General features: G+C 40.4%; 2 protein-coding genes across 3 annotated transcripts; both read right to left on the bottom strand.

Moving 5' to 3' along the window:
• Positions 1–378: 378 nt before the first annotated feature.
• On the bottom strand, positions 379–8,039 carry CCNA2 (cyclin A2). The gene is made up of 7 exons (XM_083835122.1): positions 7,583–8,039; positions 6,795–6,910; positions 6,209–6,432; positions 5,426–5,630; positions 4,336–4,449; positions 3,679–3,812; positions 379–3,234 (listed from the first exon to the last, which is right to left on the bottom strand). Exons 1-7 carry the CDS (start codon positions 8,001–8,003, stop codon positions 3,183–3,185), a joined length of 1,266 nt encoding a protein of 421 aa, XP_083691248.1. The 5' UTR covers positions 8,004–8,039; the 3' UTR covers positions 379–3,182.
• Positions 8,040–8,189: 150 nt separating this feature from the next.
• Positions 8,190–27,225, bottom strand: BBS7 (Bardet-Biedl syndrome 7). Of its 2 annotated transcripts, XM_083835117.1 has the most exons (19): positions 27,102–27,225; positions 26,932–26,997; positions 26,790–26,852; positions 26,042–26,217; positions 25,238–25,424; positions 24,578–24,650; positions 23,036–23,152; positions 21,622–21,752; positions 20,791–20,875; positions 19,203–19,305; positions 18,439–18,631; positions 16,880–16,954; positions 15,754–15,819; positions 13,492–13,631; positions 12,329–12,493; positions 11,126–11,235; positions 10,939–11,042; positions 9,323–9,446; positions 8,190–8,440 (listed from the first exon to the last, which is right to left on the bottom strand). In XM_083835117.1, the coding sequence occupies exons 1-19, from the start codon at positions 27,135–27,137 to the stop codon at positions 8,304–8,306; spliced, it is 2,151 nt and encodes a 716-aa protein (XP_083691243.1). In that variant the 5' UTR covers positions 27,138–27,225; the 3' UTR covers positions 8,190–8,303. The 2 variants fall into 2 exon arrangements, with proteins under 2 accessions (XP_083691243.1, XP_083691244.1); XM_083835118.1 differs by lacking the exon at positions 26,932–26,997 and having other exon boundaries at positions 27,102–27,182.
• Position 27,226: the final 1 nt, after the last annotated feature.

Genomic DNA, 27,226 nt, shown 5'->3' with positions numbered 1-27,226 from the left:
GTAGCACCCAGCTGCAGCACAGAACACCCAGGTCCCATGTGTATGATGCATAGTTTTCTTAACAAAACAGTCTCAGCAACTACTGAATTCTGAAGTGAGCTGTATCTAGTCAAGAGGAATTACAGTTCTAGTTTAATGCCCTGAATAGCTGCTTTTGATTAGTATAGGTGTTAACACAGCGTGGAATTATTTAATTCCTTGGAACGGTCTTCATAGGGAGAAGTGGTATGCTGTGCCTGTGACCTTTCCCTGGTTACTCCGTATCTTAAGGCTTTGTACAAAAAGCAGCAGAAAGGCAAGTGCTTGACAGGGTAGGATGTCTGGCCAAATCCCAGGAGGCTGGCAACATTTTCCATATACAGGCAACCCATACTTCAGTAAGTTTTAATAAAAAGTTTAATTAAATATTACATGCAACAGACATGAATGCTTCTTGAACTATATTCAAAGAATTGTGCAGTTTAAAATGAGGCAAAACAGAAGAGGTTTCCACAGTAGTTCACCTGCCTGTTTTGTTTGAAGACCAAGTCACATTAGAAACGTGCACATATTTACAAGAGCAGTTAGGACTATTTTACATACAACCATAGATCTTTATGAAATACAGGCAAGAGAAAAGTTACAGTCACATATACTATATCCCAGAGTTACTTTTAGAATTTAATGCAAAAAAAAAAAAAAAAAATTTTGTTCTCCCCTGCCCCTCCAGGAGCTAAACCAGTGCATTTGCTTAGTGTCAGTTCTTCCAATCCAAAATTGTTGCCAAGAGCATGAGAATGAGTGAAGATCTTCTTCTGCAGCACCACAAGACCTTAAACTTCTTCAGGAAAAAGAATTATATATTTTGCCATTGCTCTTTCTCTCTTCTTCATATGTAACAGTTTATACCCTACCTCCCTAGAGGCTTTATTTTGAAAGGAAGCAGAGGACTTACAGTGGATAGGCAAAACACTAGGACAGCACAGCCTGGGATTTCACAGCCTGGGATTTTTTGGACAAAGCTTAGTCGCAAGAGCTAGAATTTCCTTTAAAATTAGGTTTAGAAAATGAAAGCTGTGAAGAATGATATTGCAGCAGCAAGAGCTGCCAATACAGATGAAGGGACATAATCATACTGGGCAAAAAGGCCAGCCTATGACTGAGGCTTTTTTATTTAAGGCTGTAGAGGAAGCTGTATCAGACACTGTATGCTGAAAACAAAGCTTAGGGAGCAGGGGAGAACTTTTCTCTGTGCTATTAGAACAATAGTACAATGGCTTCCATCCAAAACAGAGCAAGGTGACATTTCATTAAGTAGTAAATAATAATACCATGAACTGAAGCCTTTTCACTTCAGTAATAATACGTGCTCTTTTCTAGGGTTCACGAGCGTTCCTTAAACTATTCATCTTCCACAGTTTGTTACCAGTAGATGGCCAGCCACCATTTTAGGTTGACTTTCCAAGGTCACCAGCTGCTGTCACAGCTGTGGCACACATGTTCTGCTACGTACCAATTCCCTCTCCTGCAAAGTTAGAGCATTTCCAATGCTAAGCACCAGACATGATACACCGTGTAGTTTTTCCCCAACTAGTTTTAGCTTTTTCCAGTGGCAAGGTACTGAAATTAAGCTGACAACTACCAGAGAACATGGTAGCTCCATGAAATGTGGCTCTTCATTAAACATTAGAACAAAGCACGTTCTAAAAAGCTTAGATTAGCCAAAAAGGCAGCCTCTGCTGCATCCGTCTGCCTTAACCGGATGAGCTGCCGCCCCGTGGATAGACCAGTTTTGTAGCTGAGTTGGTCCATGAAGGGCTCAGACTGCAGAGCAGGGGGGAGGCAGGACAGCAGGTTCTTAGTTACCGAATCAAGGCGTGTAAATTGTCTCACCATAACTCATGCCTATCCACTTGATGGAGGTCTGGGTATTTTTTTTTAAATTACTTTTTTTTTTTTTTTAATATAGCCCTTGCAAACTGCTTCACACCTATGTAGAATTCATACTGCTACCATTAGCTGTGCAGATGCCCAGTGCTGAATCAACTCTTAGTTAAAGTGGCACAGGTTTCGGCCCTTCCACAGATCTAGAAATGAATTCCAATTTAAGATGGCAGTACTAACACTCATTGATTTTAAGGTATTGGCAAGACCACTAATATCAGATGTAAAATTTGTTTATTTGCCAACCTGGAAATGGCTCTGTTAAACCCACTTCCATGCATTGACTACTTTACATACACAAAGAACGGGGTAGGGGGCACATCACTCACTCCATTGATACAGGTTGAAGGTAGTCGTCCATTTCATCTAGTGACAATTATGTGCTACTTTGCTCATGTAACAGTACTAGTAACTAAGGAGTAAGACCAGTTGCTTTACATTTTTGCTGCACGCCACAGAGGAGCCCCTCCCCAGTGAGAAGGATGTGCAGAATTTGTACCATTCTGCATGTAGCCTGCACACCCCCGAGGACATTGTCTCCTCTCAGGGGCACAAAGCAACAGTTCAGGTACTGCAGCTCTGAAGAGGTGCAAGCTCAGCAGGCTGGTGGCTACAGTGCTCTTACTAGACATTGATGGGCTGGGGGGACAGCTAACACGTTAGTGGGAATATTTTTTGCATATCCTAGTCCCAGCCGTGCAGTCCCTGCAGCAGAGCACCCAACCTGATGAAGAGCTGGCAGTCATTAAATACAAATCATGGCACATCCTAGGCAGTCTCGCAGAAGTCACTTTCAGGGAGGCGTTCTCCTCGTAGCTATACAGTTTCTTCCAGTATTACAGCTGTTAAGCCACATTTTGGATCTATACTAAGTCTCAACGTTAACTAGACAGTACAAAATACTGCTGTGGAGTCCAAGTCACTCTTGGAAGGAGAACAAGCCCTACTATAATAATAACACACTGCTAGTGGTACTGTCTAATCTCTACTTAGATAAGCCGTCTCAGACTTCACTTGGTCTGCATGGTTAATCCTGCGCTTGAAGACAACATTCTTATTACAACACAGCGAAGTATTTTAACAAGATTGCATGTACAAAAGATTTACATTAAAACCACATAAAACTAACTTCATAATTAAGCTTATCAGAACCTGTATTAATATTTTGAGTGATCACACCTAGAATTTTGAACCATTTTTAAAACTGTACATCATTTTCTTGTAATATACATTTCTCTAAAAGATCAGTCTCTTGATCATTACAATAAATTTAGTGTCTCTGGTGGGTCAATAAGTGATACTCCATGGTACCTAGAGAGGAGGGAAAAAAAAGATGCAGGATATAATCTTGCTCAAGTGCTCTCTGCTGTAAAGAATAACACAGATACTGCAGCAAAGCACAATTCTCACAAGGCACAGCCAGCAGGAAACGTTTTGGAGCTCCTCAGCCACCATAGATTTTTAGGAGCATTAGGTACCAACTCCTGCCCACCAGTTGCAGGAATTTCAAGAGAACTCCTCCAGTGTCTACCTGACCGCTCAGGCAGCGCTTTGGGTAGTGCCCGCAGGCCTGCTGAACAGGAAGCACTGCTCAGCGAAGCGTTGGGCAAAAGCCTTGAGAAGTCTCATTGCCATTTCACTTACAGAGGCCTGGTTTGACTTTAGTTAACCCCCCCCAGCCCTCGTTAAGCAGTCACATGCTACAGCAACTCCAGCATAACTACTAGCTTGCTGCACGGCCCTACCAATACTTACTTTGTACTCTTGTACTTTTCCCGTATGGACTGTTGTGTGTGTTGTGCTGCTTTGAGGTAGGTCCTGTGTAGGTCCACGAGGCAAGGCTTGATGTGTTCAAGGGTGTAGCCTGTCACTTTGCACAGAGATTCAGGCTGACAGAAAAGAAAAGCAAGAGGAGCATTTGAGGACGTTTGTCACACAGATGAGCTGGTAGAGGTTTTCAGCTTCCTATTAAAACTGTGCTGTCCTAGTAGGTTGAGATAAGGAGACTCTGCCAAGCACCGAGTAGCTTAATACCTGCTGCTCAGATGTCAGCAGTTCGTGTAGATTTATGGTAATCCTGAAACTCTCATATTCTTTACAAGGCAAAGCTGAAGTATTCCTTGCCCCCTTTGTGCAGGGTTTCTGCCCCCTTCCTCATCCCAAGGAAGCTGCTTACAGCTTTGAGGAGGATCCCCAGAACAGTGCCTCCACAGATGGCTCTGTGTTCCCAGGAAAGGCTCCCCCCCACTTTTTCCAATACCCCAGGAAGCAATCCCTCGTTAACAGGCTACTGGTGTGGAGCGGCTGCGACTGCTGCAGCCCAAACTGAGAGCACAACTTGGGCCCAGCGCTCAGAACTTCGCATAATACACCAAGCACACGTGCAAAGGCTCAGGGCATAGTGCTACGTACCCAAGTTTGTCCAGTGATCGTATAGCCTGCTAGATGAAACGCTGCAGCAGCGATAACTGACGGCAAGTATTTCAGGTAGGGGTCAGCATCAATGAGAGTGAGCTCTCCCAGATACTGCAAGAAGACAAGAGTGAGAATCATCTGCTTCCGAAGGGAAGTAGAAGAGCATTCAACAGCTTCACTAGGACCATTAATTAAGCTTCCAGTCCTGCCACCAAGTGGAGGAACAGCTTTTACAAGTTTCCGCTCAGAGCTGGCCCACAGGTTTCTTCTTTTCAATTAATGCCGCTACTCTCTTCAAGACAAGGTTGACACCGATAAAAGCAGGCAGCAGCACAGAAAGAGAGCGAGTGCACCAAGCCACCTCTGGCTCTGAGCATCTCTAAACAGCAACAAAACATGAGGAGTACAATCAAAAATACTTCTTTTAGCATCTTCTGTTAGCCACTGTCAAATACTGTTCTCATGCATGCTTTTCCAGCACCGCATCTTCTCTTAGAGGCATCTAAGACCAAGAGGGAAGGGCGCAGTTTGGTCTGACCTCTGCAGAATGAGACAAAGGCTTCCATTTTTAGGAGCTCTGGTACCTGCGATACAGTCAGGATGTCAGATAACTTCAGCTGAGACTTTGTGCTCTGCTGGGAAACTAGCCTCAGGACTTAGAGCTCACTTTGAGTTAAGGGAAAAACAAAACTCCTTTCTGCCAAATGGGTGGGCGGGTGTGTGTGTGGCAATGTTAGATAGGAACAAGGGAAGTACCCAGCAGTGAAACAAACCCAGGATTAAAATTCATCAATCTTGGCCTGCTTTGAGTAAGCATTCATACTTGGGCCCGGCCAAGTGCCAGACCGCAACAGTAATGGAGTATCTCAAGCAGTAGCAACAAGACCTTTGTCTCCAGGAGTGCAGCACCACTTCTGGAAGAGCATGCAGCACACCGTGCACACTCACACGTGTAAAAGTACCAGGAGATGAGGAAGTCTGGACAGAAGAACCCTGTGCCATTTGTTTTCTACAAATACAGATCCTGTAAGGTGCGTTAATGATTACATAACTCTCAAGCTGCACAGACCAAGCTAGTAATTCTTACCATCGATAAGCTCTCAACTTTAGCATTTGTCTGCTGATGCAGGAAATACTGAGTGAGGAACTGGTTGATTGTTGGAGCTGCCAAGTCAAATGACAAAACCTTCAAAATTAAGTGCTCCATCCTTAGAACTTGCTTCTTGTTGTAGGTGTCATCCGTGATGTAGACGAACTCTGCTACTTCAGGAGGGTAGATTTCCTCAAACTTTCTGCCATGAGAAACAGTTAAAAGCAAATATTTAGGTACTAGAGAATCAGGCAACTAGCAACATTTAATGAAAGCCAGCATGCCGAATTAAATTCTGACTTGTGAAGTAGTCAGGTACAGTTACTGAGTAACTTTACTGCACTCAGTTCAGTAGGTCTTGAATCACCAGAACTTGAAATTAGAGAGTGCTAAAATCGGCTGCTTTTCTAGGACTAAGCCATTTGGGACTCAGAGTTACTAAAATTCCAGAAGAACCTACTACACTAATAATTGATGCAGACAAAATTTTCTTTTATGTCTTTGTGCACATTCCCTCAAATACCATTTAGAAGCCCTTTGCTGCTGTAGCTAGAAATAACAAATCCTTGCATTAGGCCAATCTACAACGATATCCCAGAACCGTGCTTGCAGGGGTTCACATAGATTGCCAGGCTCAGAAGTAGAAAACTGCTGCCTTTTCACCTAGTGTGAAGCCCTCCCCAGTCAACCCAACTACAGGCATCAAAAACGTGATAGCCGCTAGATTTCTGCCTATATGAGAGCAGCAGAAAGACTTTTAAACTAAGGAATTTCACTTACGATGCAAGCAGCATAGCTGCAGTACCCACAAGCTGAAGTTTTCCTCTCAAAACAGACATTGAAGAAAGAAACCTATCAATGTAGTTTACAGCTAAGTGCAGGGTTTCGTTCTGCAATTTGTATTCTTCTCCAACTTCCACCAGCCAGTCCACAAGAATAGCACGCATGTTGTTTGTGATATCAGGTTGCTTCTTCATGTAGCCTATTTTAGGCTTGCATTTCACCTGTAGGTTTAGATGACAGACAAGACTGAGTTTGGACGAAGTGCCTGTAGGGAAACACTTATTTATACTCCATTTACCACAGGTAAAGAGATTTTTAACAGGTCAGAAGTAAACAATGGTAAATGTAGCATCAATTACTTCAGTTTCTGTAGTCTTCCTAACTTGTGTTGAGTGCATAGCACAGCCAATTTTATCACAAGAAACTGGTCTTGTGTTCACAGCAATAAGCACAGTATTTAGCTGTTTCTACCAAGCTTTACTTTAGTCACTGTAGCAGTAACTAGTGTTTAGATTCTTTACTCAGCCCCAAATTTCTCCCCCCAGTAAGCTGCATGCAAACAAGAAAACAGGCGGCATCTCACCTCCATTTCCCTAAGGTAGGTATGGATATCACTGATATAGTCTGGCACATTATTAACGTTTGGTCTTTTCTCTTCCACTTCTGAGGTTATTGAAATATCCATAATACTTGGAGAATCTACATGGAAGATAACAGCCACATGAAAACAGGCACCGTCAGACCGCTCCCTGGCAGTGCAGGGAACTACCCTGTCCCCTAACGTGTGGATGGGGGCTCTCCACGAGCATTTGGGCTGTCACTCAACTGGAGTTGAGGAGACTATAGGGAAGCCAAAAGGTTACTGCAAGAAGCTTCCTGTTCCCCTTGCTCTTCTTTCCCCTAGGAATAAAGGGACGGAGAATGCTTTTGCAGATACGTAGTGCTCAGTGCACCCTCTGCTACCTTGTTCCTTAGATGTGCATCTTAAGGACTCAACTATTTAGACTGGAAACGGGTCAGGAGGACCAGAACTTTCCGTAGATGCAGAACTAGGAGCACGACGAAGCCAGCCCTCGGGCATTCACAGGGGCACTGCAGAAGGCTGCTGCGGCGCCTCCCGCTTGTTATGTGCTGGGAAGAGCTCACAACGCCCACACAGGACGTTACAGGGAGAAAGTTTTGTCAAGCACTGCCGGAGTAAAACCCCTCCAGCTCCACGCGGGTACCGAAGGGGGAGGCTCAACCTGCGGCCAGCAGCCGAGGGGCTGGGCCAGGCGGCGGTGCCCGGGGTTCCCGCTCTGCCCCCCGCGGGCAGCACGGCGGCGCCACGCCGCCCCGCGCCCCGGCAGGTCCCGCCCGCCCCGCACGTACCGAAGCTGAGCTCCATGGCGTTGCCCAGGGGCGCCAGGGGCCGCCGCTCCCCGAGGGCCCCGACGGCGGCCCGCAGCCCCATGCCCAGCGCTGCCTCCTCCTCCTCCTCCTCCTCCTTCCTCCGCCGCTGCGCCGCGGGGCCGCCCCGCCGCCGCTGCTCTCCGTCGGGCTCATCCCGGTACACGCTGAAGGGCTGCGGCTGCTGCTGCTGGCGCCGCCTGGGGCCGTGCTCCCCGGCGCCCCCGGGCGCGGCTGACAGCTCCCCGCCGCCGCAAAATGGCGCCCGCCCGCCGCCCTGCTGCGCGCCCCGCAGCGGGCCCAGCGCCACGCGGGCGGCGGCGGCGGGCGGCGGCGGCGGCCCCTTGGCGGCGGGGGGGGGCACGTTCTCCTGGTCCTCGCGGGTCTCCTGCTCCGCCAGCATGGCGCCGCGCGGCCGGCAGCGGGGAGCGCGGGGAGCGCGGGGAGCGCGGGGAGCGCGGGGCGGCTGCAGCCGGCGTCCCGCCGCCGCCCGGAGTGGCGCCGCGCTCTCGCCGTTCAAGCGGCCCGCGACTATTGAACGGGCCAATGGGCGCCGGGGGCGGCGCGCACAGAGCGGGCGGGGCCGGGCGGGCTGCGAGGCGCTTTATGGGAGCGGGAGGGGCGCGGCGCTACAACGCGGGGGGGGGGGGGGGACACGGAGCGACCGTCCCGCGGTGGCGCGGCTGAGGAGCCGTGCTCCAGCTCAGGCCGCCGCCTCGAAGAACGCGATCAGCCCGTCCTGGTCGCAGCCGTCCAGCATCTCCAGCAGGAGGGGCACTTTGGTTTTCACGTTGGTGCCTTTGAACTTGAACTTGTCGATGAAGAGGTCGGTGATCATGCCTGCAACGGGACACACGGTGGGACATCGCACCTGTTCTACCCCGCTGAGGCTTCAGAAACAACTTTTACAAACTACGTGCTTTAAACAGTGATTTTCTTTTGAACTAACCCCAAACCATCGTAGTTCTCCAGTGGGCATTTCTGATTATCTGAGACATTGAGGAGGAGGGAGCCAATCTCACGGGGCATGCAAGGAGGACTACGTTCACACTGCATAGACATGGGCTTAGTACAGGTAGTGTCTGGCAGAGGTTCCCTAAGCTGAAGGCTGCATGGAGAACACCACAAAAGGTCACACTTTCCTTCACTAAATCTGAGGTTCTCCGAACATTCTCCCTTTCCATCCCACCTGCATTGTTCTGCTTTTCTGCTATTTTGTAACACTTCACCACCCAGAACTTAATCACTCACTTAACTTGTATACACTCTTAATGCCATCCTGGACTCGCACGTGTTCCTCGATCGTGTCCAAGAAGCCAAGCATCATACAAATTAAAAATGCTGCCCAGCAGAAACTGTAACAGTCTCTTGCAAATAATCCTCATACTTCTCAGTACTATGCTCACGATAACAAATCAATTTCAGTAATTCTCAGGTGAACAATTCTTGAAGACCTTCAGAGAGTTCCAAGTTAACAGTGGCATAAAACAACCAGTTTTAATACATGCTGTGTTTTGCTGCCTTACCTTTAACTTTGGAGTTTCATGATCATTTACACGTTTATATTGTGCAGACATGCAGCCTTAGCTTAGCTTTGTAAGCCCACTTACCAAGTTGTTTCAATTCTACTAATGCTGACTTCGTAACTATTTCAGTAATGGGCAGTGTGCTCTCTGGACATTAATTTGCATTTAGAACAAAAAGTCAAACTGATCAACAAACCATAAAGTCTCTCGAGATGCGCAGGCTGTTTCTTGTACTCCTCAAGCAGCTGATCCGCCTCTTCCAAAATACTGCGGTATTTCGGCAGCAGGAAGTCCACATTTCCTTCATGAACTTGTAATTCCTCAAAGAGATTTTAAATCATAAAAATCAAAAGGCACTTAAGTATAAGAACATAAAAGTAAAAAAGAAATGAAGCTTTGATTTGACAAGAGGAAGTACTTCAGAGACAAGACAATCCCCTTCTAAACCAGCAAGAGTTACTTTCAAAGAGCCTCATTTTTTAGGTCTTCTAACAAAATGCCAGATGTTACTTGTCACTTCATACACTCGATTTGCAAAATTCCATGTATTAGAGCTTCCAGCTCCTGCCAAACAGCATCGCTCCACAGCTCTGCCCCTACAGAATCACACCTATTGAAGGCTCAAAGCCTTCACCATGCCTTCATTTTTAGGCAAAGTATATTCCTGGAAAGTGTAACACATGTTAGAAGTCTGAAGGTAAAAGTAACCTCTGGAAGCATCACCAAACTCATGAGAGCAAAAGATTTTGAAGACTTCTTCTAAAATGCCCCTGGCTACTGTCAGATCAATTTAAGATGGTCAATAGGGCAGTCCTGCTGCCACCCACAGAAATACCGTTCTTTTCTAGACTAAAGGTTACGCACCTCGAGTCTACTGGGGTAATGGCTTTCATCAGGCACTACATTATTTTACTGCCTATTATCCAAAAGGTGAGTGACAAAAAAAATTTGCTGACCAAAAGAGAAACTACAAGCACTAAACACTTTCTCTAAGATGTTCAACTTCACTATTATTGCATAAGCAAAACATGCATTAAAAATAAATTCTCTATTATCTTCTCACTTGGTCAAATCAAGCTTAAGTAAAATACTTTTAGCGATAATAACAAAGATACACACAGTGATCATTGGTAGTCCTTTTTCCTACTGACTAAAGAGTTCCAACAATTAGTATTTGATTCCACCAAAAGACAAGAGATAACTGGTTGTCCATTTTCTCTCAAACCCATGCCAAATAATACACCAAAAGAGATGATAGCAAGTTTCTGACTATAAAATCCTGGTTGTTGGAGAACTCCGACAAGCTGCCTAAGTGGTACCTCCCAGAGACTAATCACTGAGGAGAGAATTAAGCAAAGATTAATAAGCAGATAGAGAAACTTCAGAAATTATGACACACTGGGATGACATTACAAAGCAAGCAAGGAAGACTTATTTAGCGTGAATGATCACCTCCAGATCTAAAAAAAAAAAAAAAAAACACTTTTAAAGGTTAGTGAAGAGAGACAAAAGATGGAACTGGAAAATAACAGCAAGCAAAAATTATGTTAGATGGCAAAGCTGGCTGCCTTCTACTCTCTGATTTAAGCCTCCTCAACATCAGTCAGTAATCCTACATGTTATTCACTAGTTATATGGTACAAATCGGAATTTTACTTTGAGAAGGCTGTCTCCCAGATAATTAAAGTACATGTCCTGGGAATAGGAACAGAACAGATGCCCATATGACATGCATCTGACTTTAGCTATACAGCTTGGTATCTGACAACATAATCCTCACAAAAATCCTTCCACAGGAGTTCAGATACTTACTCTCAAAGCATCTATTAAGTGAACCTTCTTGGCCAACAGCTGCTGATACTCTAATTTGGGGTGGATGAGCTTTAATGTGTGCCTCACGGATTCTTCATTTATATCTAGCACAGAGTCAGGAAAAAAAAATTATTCATGAGAATATAAAATGAAACCAAGGATAGTAAAACACCTAAGCAAGTTTTACCATATGATATGTTGAGGTTAATCTTCCTTTTCGTAGCCTCTTTGGAAAGCACATCTTTTAGGATGGATATTGTAGAAATGTTGTCAGACTTAAAACATCCCTCACCTTTTCTATAAAGGAAGAAAAACTTCACATGAACAAACTTACAAGCACACGCATGCATCAGACTTGTCCTTATATTAAGATGTAAGATTTACAAATGAATGCTCATATTAATTAGCCTCCACATAGGTCATAATGACTCTCCATACATTAGGTGGCTGTATACACCTATGCTAGTTTTTTCTTTCCTATTCAGACTGTAATCCTCTCAGAGGACATTTGCTCCAGGACACAAGACAAAGCAGCATCTTTATACAAAGACAAAGCAGTTTTATCTCCTACACATGGCACTAAGGTTACACAAGTAAGACTTCTGATGGTATTCATTCCTCCCAAGTTTTATCATTGCAATACTTTGAAGACAAATGGCAAGCTTCAACATCAGAAAGGAGGAAAATAATCAATCAGAAACATATTACCCTCCTAAAGCCCACAACCCAACAACTTTCTACGTTAGGAGTAGACAATACATATATTAAACTGGATGCAAGCTGGAATCCATTTAAGTACAATAATTATTTTTTCCCACTTTGCAGCTCCATTTCCAGGCAGAAGTATATAATTTGCAGAAGGAAGATATAACTAATCGATTTGTGAACAGAGTATTAGCCTTGAACACATGAAACATCAGTCTAATCTAAGTTGCAAAAATAGCTTTTCAGCTAAATGCTTATTAATGTTTTTGTTTGCATGAATATTAAATGCCTTTCAAGTTATTTCTGCTCCTTAGTACAAAAAAAAACAACAGTACGCATCACAAAACAACTTCACTATATTAATTATTTATGTTCTTCAAATTCCAAAAAAAACCCAAGCCATCATCCTAAAAACATATCAAGCCTTTCCTGCCTGGCAATTTTGGGTTTGGAGCAACTTCAGGAGAAGCCTATTAAAGATTGTAACCTTACTGGATAGTGCTCACCCCAGTAATATTTGACAATGGTTTCTACAAAAGATCCCTGTTCTCACTAACCGGAGTTTTGCTGGAGCTGGAGAGGGCAACAGCAGTATGTGCATGAAATGGTACTCACAGACTGGCCAAGAACGAAAAAGACAACAAGCCAACCACAGACGCATTGTGCTTTATTAATTGTATTTTACCTGTAAGAACTTTCAAGCTGGGTTCCCAGGAAGGTATTTTGAAAATAAAAGGTGACACTGTCTCCAGCTGGAGTCTTTTCAGGAATTTCAGGCAAGCAAAACACAACCCAAGAGTGAATTTCAGCGAAACTGAACTGGCCTTTGAGCATCAGTGTGTTCATTGGTCTATGACATCATGAAAGTAAAAAAAAAAAAAAATCTATTAGTTACAAAGGATGTGCATTGTCAGTGCACTGGTAACCCATACGTGAAAAGAGTTTAGTTCCCAGTGGTTGTCTCTTAAATCAATATAGGGCATGAAGTCAGGAACCTTGCTAAGCAGTTGTGTAGCACAGGTCGGACATACAGGTAGTTTTCTGTATTTCAAGACTAAGAGCTGTGTGTACACACAGGTTTTATCTCACAGTAGGCACGTCAGAACTAGATAATAAAACCAGTTGGAAGCTTTTGGCATATCCCATTTCAAACTGTTAAACCTGAAACTTATGTCAAAGGTAAGTAACTAACAACATAGAAAATATGACTAAGCCTCAACGGTCTCCCATGCTGTAAACCACAGATGTAACATTTATATCAAGAACAAGGAATGAAGGAACACATTTGCATTTCAAGTCAATGCATTTGGTATCAGTCCTTCAATCTTTCAGTTTTGTTTTAATGCAAGCAATACCTTGGCAGCAATACAAGATGTTAACTGAGGATAGGGAAATCAAGTAGAAATTGCATAAAATAGTAGATTCCAAACACAAGGATAAGGAAGAGAAGTCTTGGCTCAATTTTGCAGTCAAATTAACTATGGGAAAAAATTACATGAAAGGGGTGGAGAGGAGACTGAGGCCGAAACTGAAAAGACTGCGGTTACTGTCACAGGAGGGTTTCCTTTCTACCACACCCTCAGCTCTACTAATACATGGGGCTGCACTACAGCCCAGGTCAGCAAAGTGAAAAATAACCTGAAAACAGGTTAAGAACAGCAAGGAAAACAGGAACCTGTTAAATCTGCATATTTTTTTTCCTAAAAAAAACATAAAACCCATAAAATCCAATACAGGCTCAAAAGTGTAGGTTAGGAACGACACACTTACGTGTATAGAGTTAAGCATTTTGACTGGACTGTGTTAGTTTTTCAACACAAAAAAGGATCAATTTCTCTTTGCAGGTACCTGTCACGGTCAATAGAATGAGTTCTCTGATGAAGTGAAAGTGGTTTAATTTGGTATTGATGAACTTGGCAGGTTTTGGGTTGAATTCTTGGAGTTACGTATGCCTGAAGTGTTCCATACTGTCCTTCAATTGATCGGATCTGAAGAGGAAAAAGTAGAAACCGCAAGAAAGAACGAGAGGAAATAGATTGATTTACCAAGATTTGGAAAACTGTTGTTTATTCAAAACATATTAAAGAAAATTTGTAGATTTTCTGCAGTACTTCAAGGATATTTAAGAGTACTACATTTACTTGATAGTGTCACTATATAAAGAGCAGATCAAGAACGTTTTAAAACTAGACGAAGTGGTGTCTAATGAATTGCTGTCATAATAGTTGAACGCAGTAGATTTTATTTTCTTAATTTCTGGTTAGTTAAAATAAGGAGTCCGTGACTTGTTTTTAATTCTTCAGTGGCCCCATTACTATTACGTGTCTTTTATTTTTTTCTTAAAAAATAAAATAAAATCATATAGCTGTTAAGGAATACGATAAAAGAAATTTAAAGTGTCAACAGAATTTAAAGGTATTGTCTATACACCGTTCATCTCATCCTAACACTCAAAGTTACCCATGAGCTGTTTTTCGAAAATGAAGAGACCGGATTTAAATTCAGTTCTCAGAATACCCAATAAGCAGGATGTGCGAACACACTTAAGACAGCATGCACTCTCTGTACCTCTGAAGAGGCAGCACTGCAACAATTGCTTATGTGCAGAGACCAGTTGCACAGGCTGCGCAAAGAAGCCTGTCACGTGCCAATAACTCACGCAGAATCAACAAGAAACAGTATCCCACATATCTGGGTAGCTTTGAAACCAGGCAGAAGAGCTATTGAAACAGCTTTACACAAACAAAAGACCAGACTGGAGTTCAAGTACAGGTGTGCTTTCTAATCTTGATTATGTCACCTGGGAGACATCCACTTCAATACGTTTTGGTAAAAATAAATTAGTAAAGAGAGTCCTTTTTGAAAATGAAATCATCACAACAAGGTTTTTATACAATTTGTATGTGCATATAGGAAATAAATAAATAAATAAATAAAAATAAACAGCATGTGGCAGGCGCTGGGTAACTCACTCCCTGGGCATCCACAGCGTACTTGAGGTGAGCTGGCAGGAGAATCCGCGCAGAGCGGATCCATCACAACAGGATCCAAGTGCAGGAGTGGTACTACAGTGTTTTGACAACAGGCTGCACTATGCACTGCAGCAAGTTTACAAAAGTTTTCAGTGGGAAGGTAACCAAACTATTTTTTTTTAATGTATTGTGAAGACTTTTTTTTTTTTTTTTTTTTTTTTTTTTGAAACTTGTGACATTTACTCTTTAGCTTCTATTTTTACTAGTAAAAGTGGCCAGGGTCATATCCCTAAATTAAAAGAATAAAGACATGGTCAGATAAAGTGACCTGCTCAGAGTCAAAAAGCACCCAACAGCATTTCTTGAGAAAGGGACCCAGAAAATAAGTGTCTTAATTCTGTCCACTAGGTCTGTGATTGTGACCTCAACAAAAACAAACCTGAACTCTCCTAGATTTGATGCCTCTTATACAGGCTTGAATTTCTAAAAATCTTTAGACTGCTGATTTTACATAAATGCACTTCAGACTAGGAAGCTGAAGAGTCAGATGAGAGCATGAAGTGAAAACCTACTGTCTGTATGCACCTTGAGGATTACCTTTACTAAGCATAATTTTCTTTATTATTTTCCCCAGTGGAAGCCATAAAAAAGTTTCAATTTGTTGTGTTGTCAAAAAGAAACCCAACACCCACATACCTTTAGCATAAGCATAGAACTACAGGATTTGCATCCTCTCCAAAATATAAATACTGGTTATATTCCCTGGTCAGTGTAACTTCCCTCAAACACTTCTGAGGACAAACAGTGCCAGAGCTTTCCTTCCCACACCTCTCCACTTTCAGTCCCACGCAGTCTCCAGAATCAAGTATTTTCACTACTGGGGATTTCCCAACTGCTTTCCTTCTAGGGACACTCAAAGGATTTCAGGCTGTCCTCTGAAGTAATACATTTTTAGAAGCCTTTAGAAACTCTATACACAAATATAAAGGAATACTAGCCCCAGACTAGAAACTTCTCAGGAAACAAGCAGCAGCAGGAACTGGATAGATCATTTGCTCAGGTTAAGTAGTCAGTCCAGGTGAAGATCTCTCCATCCCACAGCAGAATTTCTTATGGAAAACATTTTGGAGCACTTTACCTTAAGTTCAAGTCTCGTAGTATTTGCTTGGCATCGGTAAGTTGCAAGAAGGAAATTGCTATTGGGCTGTGAACATAAAAAAAAGAGAAAAAAGAGGAAAGATAATACAAAACAGGTCTCATAACCAAAGACATACCGTAAAGTTTTTGGCATTTATGCACAGCTATTTTACACAAGTTAATAGTGAAAACTGTAACCTTCAGTTCCCTTGAAAATTACAATTAGTTTTAATGGTGACAGAGTTTCAAAAATTTCTCTGTATACACACAAATCATCTGAAGTCTCTTTTATCCCTAAATACCACCACAAAAATTACAGATAGAAACTTTTCATCTGACAAATGCATCTGTCAGCCTTACCACTCATCTGCAGTATTATCCCAACATCCAAAAACTAAAGATCAGTAAGAAAACACAAAGGAAAATAAATCAATAAAAAGCTAAATTGAATGACAAGAAACTTAAAATAAAAATTTGATTTCTGAAAGCTCCAGGGTAGACCAATGATGTGCAAAATTCAGTTCTTGAAACCAGAATACTTCAGTGGACCATTACTAAAGACATTAGGAAAGATTTTTCATAATACCAAGGTAGTTTCTCGATTCCCAGCTTGCCTCCCCTCCCCAAAGAAGCATCATAAATAATTCTATAAGTAATTTAGTTTATAATTATTAGATTAAAAATTCACTCAAACACACGACTCTTCTCACAAAATTTTCACGCTTTAACATGTTTTTTCCGTAATACAGTAAATAAAAAATATGATGATCTTCATCTAATTGCTTTGAAATAAACATAAAGGATACTGACAAATGACAAAGACTGGAGAACAACACTGAGTGTGCCTTCAACATTCCAAATTAGGCAGGAAAAAAGTGCAACAGCAGTCACTCCCAGATCCTTTTCATGCCTATTTTGCTTTGCTCTGTGTCAAGACCTGCCACGAACACCTAATTCTGCAGTATTTCTAATCAAATTAAGCTCTCCCAAATTACCAAACAAGTAGTTTTGTTCCATGTATTTTAAGTTACAAATATATAAATACAAATTCTGTTTTCCACATACTGTATTGAGATCTTTCATCATATCATTTATATAAACATCATTATCTCTTTTGTTTCACTTACCTCAGAATCACAGCTGCTAAAACTAACAACAGCAGAATTTTTATCCACATCCAGCAAGTCTATTGGGACATCACTCTACAGAACATATGAAGAAAGAAAAATAAAGAGCTTAAGTTCCTGCATAGCTTCTAATGCACTTATCCTCTAACTGTCATCAGTTCTTTTAATAAGGGTGATTGCTTCATCATCTATGTGCAAGTGATAAAAGCTTGGTAGACAGGCAGCTTACTCCTGAAAATTTAATCCCTGAGTAACATGATCTTTCTCTTACTCTTGTATGGTGCCCTGAACTCTTGAGCGGGTAGCTTACAGCAACGTCAATATAAGATGTGCAACTTTATCTTTCAGACACGCATGAAGTATACTCAGGGCTGAAGTGTTTCTGTTTTCACCAGGGGATTACAGCACTAATTCAGGAAACTAAGGATCATGTTAGATAACTATTAACAATCCTTTTACTTACACTAATACTTCTGACACAGACCACTTCTGATCTAGGTATGTTTTTACTGGAATTAAAATGAAATCTAACACTGTTTTGAAAACAAGATTGAAGTGTTTTAAAAATGATTAATTACTTGATTCGATACTGCCTTGTAACTTCACAGAAGTGCCAGGAAATACTGATAAAAAGACAACATACTTCCTAAAAAAATTAAACAGCTTTATTGCCTTCTTCAACAGCAGAAGAATACTGGGCAGAACTTTTTATTTCTTTAAAGAAAAAGCCTTAAGCTTTAAAACCTATAATAAGTTCAGGCCTAGATCAAACGATTTCATTATTCCTTGCTTAGGTAAGGAAACTGCAGATAATATAGACCTGCACATTAGCTGTAGTTTAGCATTGCTCTAGTAACATCTTTATTTTTTTTTAATTAAAAACTTAAAAATACATGCATACAGTAGTTCTCTTACACTTGTTATGGCAAGTTCACCTAACAAATTCCTCTTTCTCAGGTTTCTCTCCATGCATATCCCAAAAGAAGTTAATTCAGTCCCGCTATTCTTTCTAAGTACCAAAGGTAACATTTATTTCAGCTGATGCAGCAGCAGGATGTTTTGTTATGTTTTTGTTACTTGCCAGAAGTATTTGTCACAGGTAACGTATAGATCAAATGCTGTTCCACACTGGAAGTGCACACATGGCCCATACCATTTCAAGACTAATTTTCCACTACTGAATGTACTTAAAAAGCTAGTGAGCAGCTGCACCCCTCATTTAATAGTTACTGAGCTAATTGCTATTTAAATAAGAAGGGACATGCAAGAGTAAACACAAAAATTACATATAAACCTGGTAGTACCACACGTGTTTTGGTCTACTTTGGCAAATTAATGTTGTTCTGTTCATTAAAGATTTAAGTTGCATTTGTTCCATAACAAGAATATACAAGTTACTTCAAGATTGCAAGACTATTCACATCAATTCCCTCCTATAACTCTTCAGATAGTTAAACACAAACATATACTTAACCTATTATCACCTGGCTTTTTAACCAGGAAGGCTGATTGTTTTATTTATAGATCAAGAAAGCCAACAAGAATAGAAACATGCTCACCTGTACTAGGACATTATCAATAGCTGTCTGCACCTCCAAGATGAGACTGTAGCTAGCATCATCCTTATTTAATGTAAACTTATCGTTCACGCTAAATGCAGGTACTGAAGAAACAGCAGTACTGGACTGAGAAGACTGCTGGTACTTTTCACGCTCCTGAAATACTTTCATCTGTAAGTGTTCCAGTTCATTCCTAGAAAAGAGTAATCAGGTATAATGTCTTCAAAAAAAATTAGCAATAAAAGCTACAATAGAAATTAAGTATATTATGCTTGCAAGGCAACCATGTTTCTTTTCTGTCCACTGTTTTCCAACCAGAAGTGACCGGTAACTCCCCTTCCACATACGTAACAAAGATAAAACGAACTACATAACATGAAAATGTAGATTCTACTGAACTTTGACAAAATATATTTCCTTGAGCCACAGGAAAGAGCAACGTTTTCTTTCAAGAGGGCAACGTATTTTTAAAGATACACTAGTGACTGCTTTCCTCCCATCATTTAGAAGCTATAGATCACATGGGAGAAGGGAATCTCATCCTGCTGAAACTGAACAAGGCGGCATTACAACCTCACCACCCGAAGGAAAGACAGAAAAGAACTATGAGATGAGACTGCTGTTCATTTCTACTTTGAGAAGGCCTGGTTCTACTTCTAGATACACTAATAATACAGAAAATCTAATGAGAGAGGAAGGAAAGATGACAGCTCAGCTTTTAACACTTCAATTCTTCCATTTAAATTTATTTCTAGTGAAATTACCTTAAGGATGAAATCTTGCTCTGCATTTCTTGACTTAATTTTAGTTCTTCACCTGATCCACCTTCTCTATGGACAGGTTCTGTAGTCAGTCCTGTCAGCCAGCCTAAACCAATATATGAAGTTTATATTCCTTATAAGCTTTAAAGAAAAGTCTACACTCAGCTTTTATACACGTAGAGTGATGTTCATCTCTGACACTAGGTAGAGAGAATCAAGATTTAATTTTACCCTGTTTTGGAGGATTAACCTAGACAACGAGCAAAGAATTTTATGGTCAGTCTTAATTTACAAATTGGAAAACATAACTTATCATTTTTCAGAAAGTACTTTGAGCAATAAATACCTCTATAGCAGTTTTTTTTAATAAGTTTCATTTTTCCCACCTCTGAAAAAACCTTCTCTAATACCTTGAATAATTTGCTATTGTTAATCAGTATTATTGTTGAAAATAAAAAAAGATGTGCAATGTGAACACAGCAAACTACATATTGCACAGTGCATTTTGAGATAGAACACTGCTGGCTGAAGTGAAAAAATCTTTTGATTTTCTTAACTACACTTACTTACAAAAGCAAAAATTAATTGACTATGTCCTGAAACCTCACATACGATATGCTGACTTGATTAAATAGGTGTTTCTAGCTCCAGTTACCTCCTCTAATGAATAAAATCCACCCTAAAAGTTGATATGCCCACAGTCCTTAGCTATCCAGTTTAAGTAACAAGAAAGCCTAACACTGTGAAAACCCACAGGTGAACACGGGGGTTTTCTTCTGTGATTGATAGTTTTTTAGAACATTCCCACAGGCACTAAATAAGCCACCAAGGACTTCAGCCACAATATTGCTGCAGCCTGTCATACCAAAATAATCCATACCAGGTCACATATAAACACCTTTTAATCCTACTTAGACTATTAAAATACAAAAAACTTGAACACCTTTATTTTTTTTTTTTTATAAGTGATTGAGAATTGTATCTTGGCACGATACATCATTTTGAATTTGAGAGGTTTCAGTAGACTATTTTTTTTAGCCCTGAAGACAACTCAAGTCAGGGAACCGAGTATTTTGGCTCCCAGCAGTTCACATATGTAGTTTGTTAATTATGGCCTCTGACAGGCCAGCAGTTGGGAGGGGCTGCTGAAAATCTTCACTTGCAGAAGCTCTACTTTCTACTAAAATCAAAATCATTTCTATGCAGAGCCCCAAAAAGCTGAAATGAATGAAAAATGATAAATGAAAAAAAAAGCATATCTATCAACACTTTTAATACTACAAAAAAAAACAAATTCCTTCGGACATAAGACATTTATGTCATCATAGGCAGCAGTCTACACTAGAGAATAACGTATCACTGTGTTACAGTGTAGAACACATTATAAATATCTTCAAATATATTTTAAGTGGAGGAAACATTTTTTGAAGTGGAAAGATCTCTCTGAACTTACTATTTACAACAAAACATTATCCCGGTTCCCATCAGGACAGAATTTTGAGATACGAGCTGCACTAATGACACAGCTTGCTTCATTTTTTATCACATCACCAAATCCAAATCTTATTGGAATAAATGATACGAAGCTTACCTGAATACGTGGATGCTAAAACTTCGTCATACCCATCTTTTCCTACACAGCCACCCTGGATTGACGCAATGCTCTCTGATAAAGCCTTCAAATAAATACATTCAAGCAGAAAGAAATATCACTGCACTTGTTTTAGAAGTTTGTGGGAACTTTAAAGGCTTCTCTCCTCCTTTTACCTGCACCACAAAATACCTACATAGATGCAGAGTATCTAGATCCACAAAGGAGTAAGCTAGCTGGTAACTATTACAGATAAATCTAGATTTTTTAAGAAATGCATTCTGATTCTACTCTGCATGACACAGACAGTAAAAGGTAGGTTAAAGCAAAACCCTGATGGACAATATCTTTGCAGCACGAATTAGCAGTCTGACTGAAGGCTGAAGTCATCACTGTGGATCAAATCCAGTATTTCAACAATTCAAACCAAAGAAATTACACTCAGTAAAGTCCTAACAGCTAACACATTACTATTTTATAAGCAAAACAGACCACATGCAATATGGTGTTGCTTTTTTTTTTTCCCCTGAGAGAGAAGCACCGTATTAGGTTTCACTCAGTAGATTTAGCAGTTAGAAGAGCCAGAGCTTTAATATATCCTCCACACAACTTTGATTTTTGCTGTAATCAAGACCATTTCCATTTCTGTTTCTTAAATATTAGCATAGTGCTACAAAGTTTGTGCTGTCAGCATTACAGAGCATATCAAATTAAAAGCAAAAACCAAAAAATACATTTTAGCAGTAGTAATCTTGTAAATACTTGAAGCTTTGAAACCCAGAGTTTTGAAATTAATTTTTGCAAAGAAGAGAATAATGAATGTGGGCCTACATAATCATATCGAAGGACAGGCTCATCTACACTCTCAAAGCTGTAGATTTCCAGCACTCCATCATCTCGTCCAATAAGCAATTCTTTAACTCCATCTCCCAGAATGTCAAAACTATCAATACACAGGATACCTAATGGAAAAGGAAACAAAGTCTTTATTTTGTCTTCATTGTTTACGACACAGTAATATCCCGGCTAAACTACACAGAAATTCTTGGTTGGCTTTATCGATGCTATTTCCGAAAGGGTCCACTAGAGGGCTGAAGTCTCTCATGAGTGCCTGAGGTTCCCGATCATGAAGCGGGTTTTAAGGCAACCAAAAATACTACAGTTCCCTCGTGAGAAGCAATGAACAGACTCCCTTCTACTGTTCAAACAGCTCACTTCTGAAGGGTTTAGCACCCCACTTTAAATTTTTCTCCGGATTAAGTATTTGTCTGTCCAACTTTGCCAGCTGAAGAGGCAAGCAGTCAGCCTCCTACAGCTGACAGAAAGCCCCTCGTAAATGGACTGCTGCGAATTCTAATTCTGGCTGAAGAGACAGACACAGGGTTCAGGCCTGTGTGGACATGGGTTAAGTTTGTGCTGCTACATGTCATCTTAGTGGAAAAACCCACAAGCAGGCCATAACAACAACAACTAATCATGGCTGGACTGGACACAAAGATAGGGTCTGGAAGAAGGAGAAAGCAGCACAAGATTTTGTACAAAAAATGAGATGGAATTTAACTTTTATGACTCGTTCCTATTCCATATGAAAAGCAAGGACATACTAAGAGGCATTTTAAGAAAATAGATTACCAATATATTTCATGAGATCATTAAATTTAAGAAAAAACATCTATCCCTGCTCTCCTTTACAAAGGAATAACTACTAACACATGCTGCAAAAGCAGCATATCAAGGCTAAAATGGGGAAAATATTGCACCATGCCCTAACAAGTTACATCACATTACGGAGCTTTAAGGAGGGCCTTATTCCATCTTCAGACAAAAATCCTAATAATGGCTTTGTTTTGGACATCTTCCACAGAAGATGCTAACATTGAATCTGAAGGGACTTTGAAGGCCACTGCATATCTGAAAATATCTGGCAGGTATATTTGCATTCAAAATAGTCACCAAAATTATAAAAACCTCAAGTGATCATACAAATAAACTGTTTTACAAATGGCACTTTAAAATTATATTTAAAAATAAAAGTATACCGAAGTACAGAAAACCCAATGCAAGACAAAACAATTAGAATTATAAGATTATCAGAAAAATTAGAGTTTATTCATTAATATCACATATCAACAAAATTACAATATACCTCCTAAAGATCTATGAATTATATTTCCTGATTATTATATTGTAATAAAACCCCAGCTGCGCCTGAAAACATACCTCCTGAGAAACCTGAGAAACATACCTCCTCTCTTTTTTTCATTTCCTATTTCCCACTTATGCACAGGAGCAGAACCGGTAATCTGGGTAAGACCTAGTTTACCATCAGAAGTTCCATATACAATTTCTTCTCCAGAATCACCTAAAATCATAAATCAAATTTAGAATCAATACAATTAAGCACACCTATTTAAAAGGCTTGAAAATATTGTGTAGTTATACTCTACATCCCATCTGGGGAAAAAGAAAATACTAATATTAATACAGTGTAACGGAATTGTCAGGCTTTAAAAGAAATGTTGCCCCTGTACTGGAGTTCTGCCTAAAAACCATTCATAATCCAATACTTAAAATTTAAGGAACAATAGGCTATTTAATTGCCTTTAGAGAAGAGAAGTTGCTCATTCAGAGCACACATCTAATTGTGAATGTTGTACCAAGACTTAAGCAAATAAGAACTATTTTCCAAAACTAGACCTGAACATTGTCAAATAACCTAACAGAAACTAAATTAAGCACCAGATTAACACACTTAAGTGATCTATATCAGGTTAGAACAGATTACCAAAAAGGATGATCAAACTATTTTAAGCCTGATCCTTCCACAGTCTCAGCTGATGTAAACTCTACTCAATATTCTCATCCATCCAGGGACAGATGGAAGTAGTGATTCTAGTCCTGAAAATCCACATGTACAAGAAACCCAATCCCAGCACTTTGGCAAGACCCCAGAAGTCCAGTTCTCCTCTTTACACGACGAGATCACCTTACATCTCACTGCTGCACTAAGAGGCTTTCAATCAAACGTGAATAATATTTAGAATTAAAAGTCATGTGCGTATATATATATAGAGAGAGAGTATATCTGTTATGTGTATGTTTATAAATACACACGTATCAAAACGAGAATCAAAATCAGAACAGATAAAAACAGAAGAAGTAATCCCTACTTCCAAACCTCCACAACAATTTTGCCAGCATCTCAACCTAGAACTACTGTACTACTCCTCCCTCTGCCTCTCAAATCTAATCTAGAGCCTCTCACTCTTGCCTAATGAGTAGAAATACTGCAACTCTGACTCAGAAACAGTGATCTTTTGCATGAAAAAGGAAACTTCAAATTCAGGATTTCTGTTACCGTCAACACAATTTTTACCCTATTTTCCATGTATGAACATTTTCTATTACAAGAACAGCAACAAAAAAAGTCAATATTATTATTAAAAGTGGGTTTGGTCCTCCACTTTTCTAAATAGGAGTAAGTTATGCAAGTAACTCCAACTTTTTTTTTCCCTGAAAACTTACTAGTTGTTCAACATTTCTGTTTAAGTATATAGTACAAGATTCCAATCTAATCAGAATAGATCTACATAGATACACTATCCTGTATCTTTGTTCTATAGACAGAATACATATGTAAGAAATGGCTTCACATAGTTTTCTATTACATTTTTAAAATCAGATTCAAAATCCAGGAAAAACGTCATTAACAAATAGAAGCTTTTAAATCTCAAAAACACACTAAAAGAACATTATTTAGTAGAGTGTACATACAAAATTCTGTTACCTCCGTTTCCATTGTTTAAAGCAAGAACAGTAGGTGGTCCAGGGACTTCGACTTCATATAGTAAATCAGATCCCTAAAGATGAGAACTATCTTGCATAAGTAAAAATGCACAAAAACAAAACAGTTTTATATATATGGTTATCTTTCATTTTTACAGATTTCCTTGTGGGAAAAGCATTTCTAAGCCAAAGCAGAGTAAAGTTTATATAATATTTTTTTTAAGATCTTGAAATAAGTTACCAATAAAAAAAAATTATGACAAAATCTAAGAACGTCTGTCAGTAAGAAATAATTGTGTTACCATTTGACACCACTCAGACTTGCTACAAAAGTAATCTGCAAGTAAGATTTTCCAATGAATTATACTTTTAATTCCCTTGTGTAAGCACTTTCTAGGTAAAAGTGGAAAATGGACCCATTTTTTAACTACTTCCATAATGACTTCCAAAGCCTATTCGTAGCAGAGTTTTATCAACCCTCATTTTGCAAGTTTACAATCATGATTTTCTATTAAAAAGAAAAAAAAAGTACCAGCACTATAAATAGCACTGCCAAATAGGGTGCAACATGCACGTATTTATAGCTAAACCATGCTGATTCCCATAAGTATTAATCCAATAACACAGCATCAATACATAAAACAAAAACAAGTATTTTAACCTGTAAAACTCTGAGGAGTCTATCCTGACATGCGAGTACCGGTGTAATGGAATTCACTTTATCTACAGGAAGGCAGAGAACATCATTGATTTTATCTCCTGATAGGTAGTAGTGTTTGTCTTTGCAGTCGCAGTAATGGTTATAGATATAGCTTGCACAAAGAAAGAGGTCTGCTCCTGAAATATGCCTGAGAAAAAGAAAACACTTCCTGTAGCGTTTTGCCAGAATATTTGCAGTGATATTCTTTTAGGTATAGTAATACACATACATTACTGCTTTGAGCCCTGCAAGCTACTTCAATTAAAATAAAAAGTTTCTTACAAACGTTAAGATTATGCGATTTCTATAGCTCTCAAATTGCATATTTTATCTTCACGTAAAATCTTGAGAATATCTTTACAGAAATGCCATTAATACACTCATATTAATTTTTCTCAAACTGTTCATTACAAGGCAAGCATCTTAAATCAAGATCACAGAATCAAACAAACAAACAAAAACAACAAAGGTAGCTCCTGGTCTTCTACAGCAAGGGTACAGGGACATAATACACAAAGCCAATAACGCCAGCTATGCTCATCTACATTTGCACTGATTAGAGGGCCTCCAGAAAAGCCCCAAGCCTGCATGACCTTTTTCAACTTCACAATAATTTTCTAAATTCCTTATGTCAAGGCACAAGCTAAAGCTGGACTGACACGTAGCATTACCTACACATACACAATATGGTTAAAAAAAAAATCATAAAACTATCAGCTGACAATCTGCTACAAGTATGAAACAAATACAAAATATTATACATACATAGCTTTGATATTTTCAGTGAGGTTAGTTTCAAAGGAAAGGAACTGCTTTCCTCTTTTTGTGAAACCTCTAACTTCTGATCCTGTAGCCACAAAAATTTTCTCTTGCGGCGTATTAAGAGCTCCTCCCAACTCCAATCTTGCAATTTTTTGACCTGGCAGTGTTTTGAACACTGGCTGTAAAAAAGAAAAAAAAAAAAAAGAAAAGCAATCACAATTTTGTATTTACGGTCATCTTTTAACAAAAAGGGTAATAAATCTGCTTTAAAATTTCTGGCAAAACTATGGATACTGCAGAGTATATACAGAGAAAAATCATCTGTATGTTTCTCTTCGGCATTGCAAAGGAATCAACCACTTTTTAAGTCAAGAAGCACAAAAAGCTGTAATAATAAATAAATTACGATTTGTTATTAGCATTACTCATCTGCAGGACAGCTGGTAGCTATAAAAAGCACTTTGTTGTTTTTGTTTTCCTTAAAAACAAACAGCCACAAGCTCTCTCTCCCTCCTGTGTGTTCCACTCTTATTCCAAAGGACATACAGATTTCTTTCTGTTTCTGTAGAGTCTTTGCGAACTGGCTACCAACCTCAAAAGGGGAATAATATATATGTAATAAAAGGATAATTTTTTATTAAACTGAGCCTTGGGTCACAGAAGGGAAAAAGAACTGAAACCACGTAAGGCAGGTTAAAGATATGTATATATATAGATATAGATATATACGTAAGGGAACGTTTACACTTACCACAGGTTCTCCCTTTTTCATGCCGAAGCAGGTAACGACCCCATCCTGATCTCCGACGACCACCTTCAGTAACAGAGCACACCGTTATGCCTTACCCCCCCTCCCCAGCCCCCCAAAACCGCTGCCCCCCGCTCCCCGCTACCTTCTGCGTGGCCGCCCGGCCGGAGGCGGGGAGCAGCCGCATCGTCTTCTGCGCCGTGACCCCCACCTGCGAACACAGCGACCCTCACTCACCTCCTCTCCCCTCCCCTCACCTCCCCGACGCCCGCAGGCGGTCGGTCGGTCGGTCAGGGGGCAGCCCGCCGGCCCTACCTGCAGGTAGTCGACGCGGGCCAGGCTGAGCTCCATGCCGCCGCCACCGCCCCAGCCGCCGTTACCGCGGCAACCCCCGACATGGCGCCGGCCGCCTCCCCTCAGCGCCTCCCCGCCGCCGCCGG

The sequence above is a fragment of the Anser anser genome (assembly GCF_964211835.1).
Source record: "Anser anser genome assembly, chromosome: 4".
In the NCBI taxonomy this organism is placed as follows: Eukaryota; Metazoa; Chordata; class Aves; order Anseriformes; family Anatidae; genus Anser; species Anser anser.
The sequence above is the reverse complement of the archived record's forward strand: the minus strand, read 5'-3'. Positions and strand labels throughout refer to the sequence as shown.